Source organism: Nicotiana sylvestris, chromosome 7 (genome assembly GCF_000393655.2).
Source record: "Nicotiana sylvestris chromosome 7, ASM39365v2, whole genome shotgun sequence".
Classification (NCBI taxonomy): Eukaryota; Viridiplantae; Streptophyta; class Magnoliopsida; order Solanales; family Solanaceae; genus Nicotiana; species Nicotiana sylvestris.
This window is the reverse complement of record NC_091063.1, coordinates 154,675,560-154,690,359: the sequence shown is the minus strand read 5'-3', so window position 1 is coordinate 154,690,359 and position 14,800 is coordinate 154,675,560. Positions and strand designations below refer to the sequence as shown.

Here is a 14,800-nt window from a genome sequence, read left to right as displayed (position 1 = left end):
TAAGAAAATTGAAGATTCAACAATCCACCATTGAAGGTCATTCAAAGCTTTGCTTTCAAAAATAAGATTTTTTGAGTTTGTTAGTTGTTTGGATTGGGTGTTGTTCCAATTGATTGAAAATATCAAAAGAAGTTCAAAATTTAAATTTGAAGTGATTTGGAGTAGATTTGAGCAAGATTTGAGTTAAATTTCAGAAAAAACTCAAGGAAGAAGACGAAGTTAGTTTTTTTGTATAATTATGTATAACCTTGTATAATAGTGTATATTAGTGTGTAAGCACATCTTATACACTATTATACATTTTTATACACCTTTATACAAGCGTCTGTAGACGAACTTTTTCCACAATTTTCAGTTGCAATTCTTGTTCAAAACTAGTCCAAATCTCCATTAAATGACTTCAAGTTTTATATACAACTTCCTTATACTATTTCTAACAATTCTAGATAATACCCACTCCAAATTTCTCACAAAATCAAATTCGAAATCTAAACCCACATATTTAAGCTTGTTAAAAATCTAATTTTCGCCATCCAAATGGATTTGATTTGTTGAACTAATATTTGAGTTACAATTACTGATTCAAAAATTAACTTAAAACTTGAGCAATCTTTTTTAAAAATTAAATAGTAATTTTGAGAACTTATTGTAGTTGGATGTTAAATCTTAACCTACTATTTTTGGGTTAGTTGATTGTAAATTAAAATATGGGTTATAAAATTGAAAAGTAGGGATCCCAGTTGTTCTTATGTGAAATTTTCCCTTTAAAAAATACAAACAGTATAGGAGTTTTATAGGCAAAATAGTGGATTTAGAAATACTATTTTGTTTCGGGAGGGGTGTTTTAGACCAACCGTATATTGACATAGGATGCCAGTCATGACTAATGAGCTTGAGAATGAGTTTGATTGTCAGTAGTAAGTATTGAAAGCAGTTCATAGTTCTATACCAAAGATACACGCACACTACCGTTGGAGGGTTTCGACATACACACTTCATAGCTTGGTAACCGTACAAATGTTTTCTATCTATGTGAAAGCAACAACTCTCCAAAGAATTGTACAGGAAGTGTGAATCTAAATATATCAAAATGTTGTTCCTATGTACTCTTGGTTAAAAGAGACATTTGCCATGGCAATACTCTAAACTTCTCTTCAGTCTATACTGGACGGCATCCCACCGGGTATGACTGCAATAGCCTCTAGAATTTAAACTCAAATTGCAAAACCAAACTCATAAGCAGAAACAACAATGTCGGACAATATCTGTCATGCTTGAAACTGTTGCAGAATGTCACCCCTCACCTGCAAATGAGTTGAAGCTAAGCATATTTACACTATAAAGAAGCTACCCAGAAAGAATAATTGTTAAACATATATGATGCTTCTACCATTCCATGTATACTCCAGCAGTCCAATCCTTTTGATATGCTCAAGCAATCACAGAGTACACGTGCATATAAGATTATAAGTCAAAGATCAGTATGTAAATAAGAATCTTTAATCAACGACACTAAACACAATTTGTCATGTAATGACATGATACACTTCTAAATGTACGAAGCATACATAAAGAGGTATTGGAAGCAACTTAACATATGACAAATAGTAAGAGAAGCAAGTTTGTTATTATTAACTAAACCAACCTTTTACCTGCACCGGATCCTCTTTATTCTTCAACCAAGTTACCCTTCTTTCTTTTGCTTCATTGACATTCTATCTACCCCTCTATTTCAAGGCCTTTCTCTGCACTTTTTATTACAGTTAGTAGTTCTCTTTGATTTTCTCCATAGCTAATTCTTATGGGTTTACTGTTTTGACATCACTTGTTGGATGAAGCACATGATAGTGCGTTTATTTACTGGGTAAAAATGAAAAGACAAGTCTTTATGCTTATCAAAAAATAACGAATAGACAATTCTTTATCTGGAGACACTTAGCGGAAGAAAAATCCTTTCATCACTGTTTCCTAATACCACTTAGTTCAGCCCAATCTCTGCCGTGCAAACTCCAAACACCCGCAAATTCATAAAACCCTGCAAACATCGGTACCACTATTGAGCACTCGCAGAGTCCTAAAACAAGGGGGAAAACTGAACTCCAAGAAAAGGGTTACACATAGATAAAGCAAGATCTAGAATATTTTAGAGCAAGGTCGAAAGGGAAGTGAAAACTTTTGTGTTGGCGGTTAAAGGCCTTACTACAGGAATTCAAAAAATAAATAGAAGACAGACAGATTGAACTCGCCGGGAGCCCTGATCCCCATCATCTATTGCTGATGTAGCCCATTTAACAGACAAATCAGAAGAAATAAGCAAGGAGCTTCTGAGGAAGAGCACACAACGATGATGATCGAGAGAAAAAGAGAGAGAGAGCGAAGGGGATAGAGAGAGATCCGGAGGGAGCAATGGAGAAAATGAGAGAAGACCTCAAACTTGGCAAATCAGTTCCCGATTAAAAAGACACGTCAAATCACAATAGGCAATTAGTGAAAAAGACTAAAATACCCCCAGTTTTGAATTTTTTTCCCAGAAACACACACGTCGAAACCTTCTCATAGAGAATGCAGAGAATCCTATAGAAAATGTGACTTCACTTAAGATAACTGCAGAAACCATTGTACCAAAAATGAACCCAACTTAGAAGAGATTAAGATAGTAGCTTAAAACTCTCCAATATCACTTTATAGTTTGTTGTCAGCAAAATTTCAAACAAATTATAGCATTTCGCCAAAGAGCTGTTTTTAGTTTTTCTGGCATATAAGTTAGAAAAATTACAAATGCAAATGGTTATATCAGACTTCATAAATGCATGTAAGTGCAAAAGATAAAAACCCATGGGAAGTGTTCAACCACTATTTACCTCAGTGGTTGGAAGTAAACAATCAACTATCAACAAATAAACCACGACACTCCATTATCGCGCTAATTTGTTAGCTTCTCTGGTCAGAAGCGAACTAAAAAAGTTAGGAATAGAAATGAGTCTTACCTCACAAGGACGAATACGAGCAGATTTATGATATAGCATCCCATTCCTATAGATGTTCCTCTAAATTTTTTCCCTTTTAGCAGCATAAAGCCCAACCAAGTCATAGACATCCTAATTTTAAAGCACGTTATGCACCATTAAAAAACAATCTGTGAGCTAGGAAAAATATGAAGCAGGAGAAGAAAGATTACAACACTGCATAAATACATGAAACAGATATAAAGACACAGCATATTTGATATTGATTTCTGTAAATAGGAAACTCTTTTGGCAAATTTTTTCTTCCATAGTAGTTTCTACTATATCCACGTGAATGTGGAAATAAGCCAAATACTCTTCAGCTAAAATCTGCTTCTCTCTATGGAAGCAACCTTGTTAATAATACACCATATAATGGTTCTAAGAGTATGGACTCTCTCAAATAGAACATATTACATGAACGACTATACCATACTATAAAATCACATACTAATACATAAATCACAAGTTTAAATGGTCCAAATGAACATACGGCCTTATGCATTCATACAAATAAACACAAAATATTCTGCAACATATCTTATAAATTTGTTGTGTTCTTTCATGATTTTTCCAAAATGAACCAAATGTTTCTTTGTTCGTCCTGTTCAAGTAAGGTCATTCACTACATTATGATGTACACCTAGGAAATTTGATAACTTAAACATTTAAGAAACAGGATGCGTTCAATTTTTTTTCCTCCTCCAAACAGTAGTTCTTTTTACTCTTCCAACTTCCCCAGAAAGCAACAGGGGATAAGAAGCAATTCCACGCTGAAACTTTTCACTATTACTATATAAAATTGAAGAATTCTAACCATCATGACGTTATAGCTGAAATGAGTGTATAAAGAGGCATAAACCAGTAGACATAACGAAAAATCATAAAACCCCAAGTCAAGAAAAGAAATTCAAAAGCAACTTTACCAACAATCGTTACTTCTATGCCAATAGTTCATTAACAATCTAAACAACGATTTTCAGTAAACATCGACAAAATAGAGAAGAAACATGTGTAAAAAGGCTTAACAGAAGTAGGTATGACAAACAAAGTAGTAATGAAGAGAGGTTAATGTATGACTTATAAGTGTAACGAAAGGATAATTCATACAAAAAATATCAAAACTTACTCATAAGAATGAAAAATCGATTTTCTATATATACCCATTAGGAGACGGGAAAAGCAACATGGAACTGCAACTATATAGACACACAAGCAACGACATGGATTTATAGACACTGATAGATCACATTGGAAGCTCAAGGACCCAACCTTTATGAATGAAAATAATGCACAGTTCAGGAACATAAGTGCTATAGAATATGAGATTTAACTTTGTCATCCGGAAATAAATGTAGATCTTTTGATGTATTCAGAATAGTAAGAATCATGCCATAAGCTTAAGAAACGTTTTATACTGAGTGGCTATATGCAAGACTGTGGCTATATGCAAGACTGTGTTGCCCTTCGTGTAGCGCTCAATCAATACTGAGTCGTCACTATTCAGTATTTCCTCCTCGACCAAAGAAGTATCTTGCCCAATAGTCATATGAAGTGCAGTTAGATGTTTTTTATGGATATTGTATCTGGATGTTGCTCCTTTAGTGCTTTTACAATATGTAAGCAAATACTTGGCAGTTGTGTTTAATGCAGTCTTTCCATTCGTCCTAACAATTCTTAGGGAGCTCACATTTGCATCTAAAATGGATTCACCATATCTACATGTCCAACTACAATATGTAAGAAAATACTTGGAGCTGCATACTTTGCAAAGCCTAGGCCACATGGCCAACTTGGTATACAAATTAAGTTAAACAGAGTAGAATGACGTGGTTGCAAGTGATGATTTGGAATTTTATCATCTTACAGTGCATCGAATGATAAAATTTGAGCTGCAAACAATTCCATAAATAAAAAAATTCTAAATTAAGACTTGTTGCATCTTAGCCTCTGATTTAGCACCTACAGGAGTTGTAGCCTTTGATTTAGCATACATCAGCCATGAAATTACAAAATAAAAAAAGTACTGATAGAATACAGAAAACCAAGGAAGTCCAATACTCAGCATGCTTATAGTTTAAAAACACACTTTTACCACTCGATTTAACACACACTTGAGGTTACGCTTGTTACATTAAAGATTCAAACACTCAAGAACAGATATGTTTACGTACATGGGACAATCCTCTAGCTAACCAAAATGCATGTCTGATTGACCTTCTTTCTTTCCACTGCAATCTTTAATTAACATCTCAAGATGTCACCTGAAAGGTAAAGTAGTATCCTACTTGCACTTTTTCTGTGAGAGAAGATGCATAAATGCCCATTCAAATGCATAAAACAGAAGATTTTTTAAGGCAAAAGAGATGTTATCAAATAGAAAGTGAAATAATCAAGCAGAAAATCATAATTAGCAGGTAAAGATGAAAGTAAAGGCTGAAAAGAAACATATATTTAAATGGAACCTCTCCGCTCCATGTATCCAAACAATCAATGATTTTAGTTAGAGGAATGAATTAGATAAACCACTCAAATTCTTTTTGATTGAACCTAGTAAAAGATTCTGCATCGATTAGTTTTTTTCTCTTCTTTTGATAAAATAAATGAGGAGGCTGTACTGGAAACAACATCTCTATCTTCTCAAGGTAGGGGTAAGATCTGTATATACACTACCCTCCCCAGACCCCACTCGTAGGATTATACGGGGTTTATTGTTATATAAATGCTTGACAAATCCATAAATATATTGCAACTATTTCTAGCCTCTTAACTTGTTATGTCAAAATACGGAGGCTGTACTGGAAACAACATCTCTATCTTCTCAAGGTAGGGGTAAGATCTGTATATACACTACCCTCCCCAGACCCCACTCGTAGGATTATACGGGGTTTATTGTTATATAAATGCTTGACAAATCCATAAATATATTGCAACTATTTCTAGCCTCTTAACTTGTTATGTCAAAATACAAAACTTAGAAAACTCGTTCCATGAGAATTGTCTGATATTTGTTCTATAATTTTTCCCTTTCCCTGCTTTTTCTTTCTCAATTCAAATCTATCATTAAAAACAAAATTATCATCTACAAATATCTTACTAATTATGACATGTCTAAATGCATATAATGTAATTGAGGATACATATGAGGCATGTATTTGTTGTCAAATAATCATAACAGATACAACTAATAGTGAATTAAAATCTGCTCTCATACATCCTGAGAGCACACTATAAGATATAGTAACAACTTACATGAATAGCTTTTTTTTGTTTAGCATAACATCAGAAAAGCACCGTTCCATATCAACATCAGGTTTTGAAGGAACCAAATCTGAATGCACATGCTAATATTTGCACTACTTTGTAGATTTCCCCTTCATTTCATACTTTTTTCTCCCAGTAAGTCTGCAAAATATAAATTTTAAAATCTCGATGTTAAACCCATTAACATTTTTCATAAACCCATTAAGTACCCCGTTAACAAAATTGAGAAAATCGACACAACTTAACCAAGTCAACCAATTGTGCATAAAAGAAACTGAATTTAAATTGATATGAAATCAGTGAAACTTTAGGTTTAAGAAATAAAAACAACGACAAATTCAATTGCAAAAGGCAAAAGCACAGTGGGACGGAGAGAGAGAGATACCAGCTACTTGATAAGCGATAGATTTATCTATAGGCGAAGAAAGCAGAAACTGATCGACCATGAGAGGAAAATAGAAACAAAAATGGAAAAATGAAATTGTAGGCTTTAGGGAAAGTGGAGAGGCATGATTCTAACAAGAGGACACGTAAGTAGTTAATGGGTAAATATCAAACTGCAGCTTCTAATGAAAGGACACACATTTAGCTAATGAGAAATGTCTGTAAGGCCCTAATTTAGAATTTATTGACTTTTAAGCACCCATGTCGAGAGTCTTTCTCTTCTATAATACTAGATTTTTATGGCCCGTGAACAATGCAGCTTAAACATTCCAATGCATGCGAACAATAATCTAACCTAAATCTCTGGTGATTTAAGCACAGCTATAGATACGAAGCAAAAGGAAACAAATCCTACCTGAGTCGATGACAAAAAGTAAGCATTAAGGTTGGAAAATATCGGCCTTGGCCAGTTCCTGCTGATCTCTCAGATCTAAAGCGAGAGTTTATACTTACCAACTAATAGACACATCAATTGATTCTGTATTTTTTTCCTCCTGATATTCTCTTTTTACTTCTTCCCAAAGAATTAACCTTACTGTTATTTTGACAAAGTTACATTATTTTTTGAAAAGGCACAAAGATACATTATCTCAAACGTTGAGTCACTTCCAGGTGTGCTTACGCGAGAGCAAAAGTTAAAGGAACAACATCAGCATCTCTAGATCCTCATCAAAACTCCGCCAAATTTTAGAGTCATATAATTCTATTCATATAGGTGTAGGACAATTAAAGCTGAAAGCTAAATTGAGAAAAGTAGTCACAAGCAGCATCAGGAAAAATCCCCAATAGACATATCATAGCTTTTCTTCGTAACTAACTTATTTTGTTGTCTACATCAGTAAGGATAACCATTCAGTCCATGAATGGTAGAATTGCTTGATCTCATTCATGATAGGGTTGTGTGAGTTGATCTCTATTATCCTCTCGCTAGACATATATCTATGTATGCTAGAACCATATAGAGCTTTAGCCTTCAAAAGTCTCCCCGTGTAGCAGTAATAAAACACCACTGAGATCTATGACATGATTAAAAACGACGACCTTGTCTTCACATCAGTACTGCTCTCTTGTAATATCTGCATGTTGTTTTTGCTTGAGATTGCACTACTCTGCATATTAACAACCAAATATTGGAATGCGCGCTAATTAGTTAATCCATATAGTGATTAATTATTAATTTGTCACGACCCAATTTTCCCATGAATCATAATATGGGAAAAGAAAGTAAAAGTGAAGATTATATTTGCTTATATTCACTCTCAATATGGAGACAGAGTTGCCTGTTTCCCTGCCATTAGCAATATGAACCAATCTCTGAATAACACCTCCATTGGATAGTATATCCCACTGTAATTAGGAAGGTAGAAGTACAACAGTTAGGCTTTAATGCTTCAAGTAAAAAAAATATTTAAGATATCCAACAAAAAATTAGATGCAAGATAAAGCAGAGGTGGATCCATGATTTAAATCTTATGGGTTCAACTTTCAAGGTTTTTTTAGCATTAAACCAATTATAGTTTTAAAGTTATGGATTCATATCTACTATTCTTCAATTTTAATGAATTTTTATATATAAATTTTTACTCCGTGTCGAAAGTTATGTGCTCAATTGAACCCGTAGCTTGAACACTACATTTGCCCCTGAGATAAAGGATACTTGTGTAATGCTTCGATCCTTTTAATTCTTGTAGAATGTTATCTCTGTTTCAATTTAGATGATATATTTCGCTTATCGAGAGTCTATCTGACTAAATATTGAAGCTAAATTAAATTAGTTTAACTTAGTATTTTAAAATTAAAATTTAGATATTCAAAAACTACATGAAAAGTACTATAAGTTGTAATTTTTCTCATGTCAATATGATAATAAAATATATTTTAAAATGCTAGTCAAACTTCACACAATTTGACTCTTACTAAGCGAAATATGTCATATAAATTGAAACTGAAGGAGTAGTTTCATAAAAGAAGAGGAAACAAAATTTAGATATTCAAAAACTAAACGAAAATGACTATATACAAAGCGTACCTCAGTCCTAGTGTTTTCATCATGGAGAAAATCAAACACTGTTTTCGAAGAAATCAGGAGCCAGAAGGAAGTAGCAGCGCACATGACAATGCTAGGAGGTCTGCCTGGAACATTAATGCTTTTCCTAAACATGATTCGAACATCATTTTCTGAACCACACTTCCTGAGAGAGTTGTCCATTGATGAGCTGTTGTAGCACTAACTCCAGAACAATAGCTAATTATCATTCTCTCTGCTAGCTTCAACACACTCTTTCTTCCCTCTGGACCTCCTAATACTGTATAGGAAAATGAATAAAAAAGATAAGAACGTCAATTCAGGAATTTAAATTCAAGAACTAAATTTTGTTTTTCACATCATTCAAAAAGTGTGTTATTGTACCTACTCATATTAGTCATGTTATCGTCGGGTAAATTTGTGGCCATCGCACTTGCTAGCCATTCACATTGTCTATCCAAAGTAGCAATCCAACGCTTTGCCCCGAATGCAAGGCCAGAATTTAAAAGAGGCTTGTAAATGTTATAAATTGCTGTATCATCTGCCTCTACATGCTCAATCCAGGTGACCTAGAGGTTGGTAAAATGTTGACTAATAAGAATTCGAATTCATAATCTCAGAATTTAAATATGGACAAACTTGGTAGCAACATTCTTTTATTTTATAACTGAGAAATCTTTGAAAGCTAGATGGTTCATGGTTCAAAATTTGGTAGATAACGAGCCCATTTCTTTACCATTATCCACTTAAATATCAGGCTTATAAGTCCAAGCTACATATGGGTTGTATGAATATATAGAAGGTTTTACCTTTGAGTAACCAATTGGCATTTCTTGTTCCATCAACACTTCGTTTACAATATCTTACGAAGTAGCAATCTCGAGTTGGAACCTGTGGAAATGGTACTTGAAATTCTGCAAATATCTGCCAAAACAGTGAATAGGTGACACAAAATTAGAGAAAGGGAAATTTTACATGTGATTTCATATTTGATGTTAGTCACTTTTCATCTGTAACATATTGCGTACATGTGAAATCACATAATCACCCCTGTTCAAAATATATAAAGCTCCGGACAAATTTGATGCTAAGTTAATTACTCTAGTTTCAAGTCTAGCTCTTTTAGTAAAGAAATTTCACCGATTTATACATTTTTTTTCTTGCTCTCATAAATACCATAGGCTTAGTGGATGATGGATGCGTATATTGTAGAATACCTATAGTAACAGAAAAGGATAAAAAAAATTCACTTGTTTCAGTCATATCATCAAACGCCTTGACTGCACCAAAAATATTTTATGTTCCATTACTACTGTAGGACAATAATTACATTCACATGTGGAATACACAAAAGAAGATGAACAACTCAATAAGCAGAAAGATTCTAATATCAGTAATTGCTAAGTTCATCCTTAAAGAACCCATTTACTCTCGAATCACAATTTTACAAATAAGTTCATCCTCAAAGAACCCATTTACTCTCAAAACAATCTTATACAACTAACACCAGAAATAACAGTATATCACAAATATGCATCTATGTAGCTATTTTCAAACATCAAATAAGATACAACTACTGAATGCATATATAAAATCCAGCAAGAAAGAAATCCAAAAAACAGGAAAAATAAAAAACTAACAAATACCTACCAAAGTCCCATTACCAAACAAAGGAAAAACTGAAAAAAGGTCATAGACATACACATACAGCACATGCCACAGAGAAGCTGGATTCAAAATGGAGAAATTTGAATGAAAAACCAGAAGCGAAAGCGTTAAATATTAGGAGGAAAAATTGGAAGAGGATTCGTGTCATTGAAATCAGCAACAACTCATAAGGATTAGCGAAAAGTCAAATTACCTTAGTCTGGCCAAGAAGCAATAGAGCACAGAGAGATGAAGGAAAGGGAAAGTAAGAAAGAATGAATTGCAAGAGTCTGTTCGTGCTTTGGGTTAAGCTCAAATTACACACAAGACAAAAACCACAGAAGAACTGATGCGGTGGAGGTCCAATTTTGGGATTAAAGCAGATGTTGTTAAAGGTCCAAACTGCCCTTGAACAAAAAATGAAAAAGACAGCTAAGCAGGCACGTGGAAACTCAAGTTCTTCTAATATACTAGGTCGGGTTGCCCGTGCTAGCACGAGCCCAATATTATTATATTTTAAACTATTTTTTTCTAACTTTATTTTGATATAAAATTGTATATAATAAAATTGATGCATGGAAGTTAGTATCAAATCAGACGCAACCCTGCATGCTAACTGCCGATATTATTTACATTTTGGCTCAAAATATACATTCTTTACATACAACATCACATTAGTAGATGCTTAAAATGATAGTCTTTACATTATATATGGAATAGCTATATAAATATTGACTACCAATGATGTGTGTTTAATATCTTCTTGGCCTTTTTCGTAGCATTTTTTTGACAAAAACACCTATAAACAAAGAAGCAAGACAATACACATCTGCTGAAGTGAAGTTGCTAAAAGTTGAAAAAAATAGGACACATACAAATGCATAGAGAGGAAGCACTCTCATGAATCTCAACAAATATAAATTGGAAAGATCAGACTTAGTAATTTGAGAGAACAAAGCATATCCAAAATGTTCTATCAGAACATTCTCTAAGTATATAACTTACATACTTCTATAATTTCAATAGTTTATTAAATCTAGGTATTTGTGGTTAATGTAGAGATCACACTAACCTTACTGTTTTCCATAGCTCTAGACCTTAGTTGAGGGTTATTGTTATTGCATGTCATCTATTTTATGATTTTTAGGATGCTGTCATTATTTCTATGGTTATGTTGACAATACTGATGAATTGTCTTTTCTTGTTTTATTTCCATCTTCCTGAGCCGAGGGTCTATCGGAAATAGCCTCTCTGCCCTATCGGGGTAGGGTAAGGTCTGCGTACATACTACCCTCCCCAGACCCCACTTAGTGGGAGTTTACTGGGTCGTTGTTGTTGTTGTATTAAATCTGGGTATTTTTGGACAGCGTGAGATACATCCCATCTATGTGTAGGCTCATTCAAATAGATAGCTACCAGAGATAGCTACCAGAGATGCTCTGAAAGAAAACTGCTAATTATATTAGTTTAGCCTTACATATTTATCAAAATTACGACTTTACCTGCGCGCCAACTATATTGGGCTTTAAGTACTGATTTTGCAAACCATTAAGTGGTCTAATCAAGCCAAAAGCTTTCAATCTCACAATGGCTCCTGAATCATAGATATATCTAGAGCAATATAAGAGTAAAAAGCTTTCTTGAAGAAAATAACAAAGAAAAAAAAAACTAAGTTTTTGCACTACCCTTACCTCATTCTTAGAGCTAAGAAATACTCACAATCTTGAAGATTTGAAATGGGTATGAGGCAAAAAGGAAGAGAGAAAGAAAACCAATAAGAGAATACTCAATGCCACCTTGAAAACACAATCAAGAAGAGCACTTTAGTGCAAGTCCAATAGCTATCAAAGCAACATCTGGTTGATCGCACAAAAGACCATAGAGAGAGTAAATCTTGGCTTATAATTATGCCTTTCAAATTTCATTTAGTTATTGCGCAAATGTTAGTACTACTGACTTAGACTTTTAAATTTTAATAAGAGTAAAATAAAATATTACTTTTCTTCCCTGTATTGTATCTATTGACTATTATAGATTAAGTATTTTATGGGGAATGAAAAGTAACACTAAAAATTAAATACGTTCGGGAGAAGTACTCTCATTTCATGGAGAGTGAAATGTGCCAAGTTCCCAGATACAATCCAGATGTCCACATGGATTCAACATATTCAATGGACCCATAAAAAAAATGTTAACCCAAAAAAGGGTGAGAGAGAGAAAAGAAGGTATACTGATTTTAATCCTAGAGCATGTAGCACACCTTGATTTTTATACTTCTCATACAAATGAGAGAGCTCTGTGTAATTTTATGTCGTCAACCCACTGAATCCCACAATTAGTTTCTCTGGTCAGAGCACTAAATAATAGTAAAGTTATCCTGAACCTTAAGCATGCAGTCACAAATAGAGGAGAGAGTACCATCTGGAAGCAACATTGACAATTAAACGAACCTCTCCCTTAAATGTGCTAAATGGAACATCTTTTCCATCAATATCCTGCATCAAAACATAATTTATCAATCTACTGCACAGCAAAATCTAAACAAATCAATATGAAACAATCTTATCTCTTTTTAGATGAGAAAATATTTTTGCTAGTATCTCTTTTAGCATAAAAAATTATAAGCAAGTTCCATTAAGTGATGTCAAGATGAGTAAGGATGTTTCGCGATATTGCTATAGTAGAGATTCCAATGGATAAATGACGAAACCAAGAAATCTTTGATTCCTTTTTTGATCATAAGTTACATCAAGAATCATATGTTATTTAGATAGTGAACCATATAAGCAATCAATTATGTCATATTTTTTAATAAAGATCAATCTTGTTCTAGTATAACCCATAACTGTATTATGATCTATTCTGATAGATCGACCTCCTCTATTCAATGTTGCAGGGAAAAAAGCCTTCGGGCATATCAGTTTTCTATATAAAAGAGAAGGTTTTCCAGGTCTTTTACGCTTGGCATGCCAGTGATCCATGGCTTCGCTGAGAACTGCTCCTTCTGCCTTGTATTTTAATTTAATCTTATTCCACATTTAAAACATATGATAGTATGAGCCAATTTCGAGATCTAATCTATCAGTTCCTAATGATAGCATACATCACAAAAGAAGAAAATACAGACACAGACACACAACAAATTCATACAAGAATTTCACTAAAAGGATTCTGATAAATCCAAATGAAAAAAAGGATTCTCATATCCTTACAAATAAGAAAACATATATACAGAGTAGTGAATAGAGCACAAAGCAATGCACTTTGAAAAAATGGACTTGATTAAAAAAACATATTATCAAAATCACATTTTTCCTTTTAAGTTTTTTTATATAGTCTAACGAAGAACGTAACTTTGTATATCGATCACGAGCGAACCGAGCAAAAGTAGATTGCTAGTGACAAACCTCACGCCACGTTAATTTCTTGAGAAACAAATTTAATCTCGGATTCACCTTTTTCTCCTTCATTACCCGAAGAAGCTACGAAAGCATTCCTGTGCTTTGTTCCACCTTTTGGATTGTGAGGTTCAACTCATCTCTGAGTATCATTCCTCTCACGATAAGGCTCATATCAAGAGCTCGAACGGCCTGAATGAACTCACCAGCAATGTACATTCAGGAAAATCAAGCATTTGTTTGCTTAATTTATGCGCGATTTATTCTACACCAAATAACCAAACAATAACGGAAGACAAAATCCTTCATTTTTGAAATTCAAATCTTCAGCAAGAAGTCTAAAGCAAACAAAATTACTATCATGATAGGTTAATGTACAGTTATCCACGGAGTCACATTGGTTGGCTTATATATCAAAATGCCATCACCAGTAATTGGATAAAACAAAGAAAGGAAGAAAGAGAAGGAAGGAAAGCACTCATCATAGTACAGCAGAGGCCAAAAACACAAAGAGAAAAAATGCAAAAACCAAGAAATTGATAAAACGAAGGAAGAAAAAGAGAGAAGAAACCTTAACACCAATTCACAGGTACAACAAATGCCAAAACCAAAGAGAATGGAGAAATCCAAAAATCAGATAAAAGCTAATTGCCAGAGAGACAAAGAAACTATGGAGTAAAGCTGTAACAGAGCAATAATTGAGTAAAATGACTTTGAATCAAATTCAAATTTGAACGTCAGAAGGGAATTTTTACCTGATTTTGAATTGATCTTTGTCTCTGCTATGATTTGGTTATGGTGGATCGTTTCTTTGCTGCTATTTCTTGTGTCTGCTTTGCTTTGCTAACGGTGGATTGATTTGGTTATGGTGGAGAAAAGAGACACAGAGAGATGAGGCGTCCGTTCAATTCCACCTATAAGAGACACGTAAATTATATTAAAGTACTTAAATGACGAAATTACCCTTAGATTTGATTTTTGTGACACAAAACAGCCATGTCGAAACCACTAGCTTG

The 14,800-nt window shown here is 33.8% G+C and overlaps 1 protein-coding gene across 18 annotated transcripts; it reads right to left on the bottom strand.

Moving 5' to 3' along the window:
• Positions 1–892: 892 nt before the first annotated feature.
• LOC104241386 (homeobox-leucine zipper protein ROC1-like) lies at positions 893–14,681 on the bottom strand. Of its 18 annotated transcripts, none has more exons than XM_070151023.1 (11): positions 14,540–14,681; positions 12,647–12,881; positions 9,549–9,663; positions 9,124–9,308; positions 8,743–9,019; positions 7,971–8,060; positions 7,755–7,822; positions 6,258–6,410; positions 5,180–5,304; positions 1,391–3,098; positions 893–1,304 (listed from the first exon to the last, which is right to left on the bottom strand). In XM_070151023.1, the coding sequence occupies exons 5-8, from the start codon at positions 8,920–8,922 to the stop codon at positions 6,362–6,364; spliced, it is 387 nt and encodes a 128-aa protein (XP_070007124.1). In that variant the 5' UTR covers positions 8,923–9,019; positions 9,124–9,308; positions 9,549–9,663; positions 12,647–12,881; positions 14,540–14,681; the 3' UTR covers positions 893–1,304; positions 1,391–3,098; positions 5,180–5,304; positions 6,258–6,361. The 18 variants fall into 18 exon arrangements, 14 of the variants coding, with proteins under 14 accessions (XP_070007124.1, XP_070007126.1, XP_070007127.1 ...); XM_070151025.1 differs by having other exon boundaries at positions 5,180–5,269; XM_070151026.1 differs by having other exon boundaries at positions 5,180–5,243.
• Positions 14,682–14,800: the final 119 nt, after the last annotated feature.

Excerpts from the sequence above, each read along its gene's own strand:
- LOC104241386 (XM_070151017.1), bottom strand. The coding sequence starts at position 9,581 with ATGGAACAAGAAATGCCAATTGGTTACTCAAAG. Across the intron at positions 9,309-9,548 it reads TGCCAATTGGTTACTCAAAG|GTCACCTGGATTGAGCATGT; the intron begins GTAAAACCTTCT and ends ACCAACCTCTAG. Across the intron at positions 9,020-9,127 it reads CGATAACATGACTAATATGA|TATTAGGAGGTCCAGAGGGA; the intron begins GTAGGTACAATA and ends TTTCCTATACAG.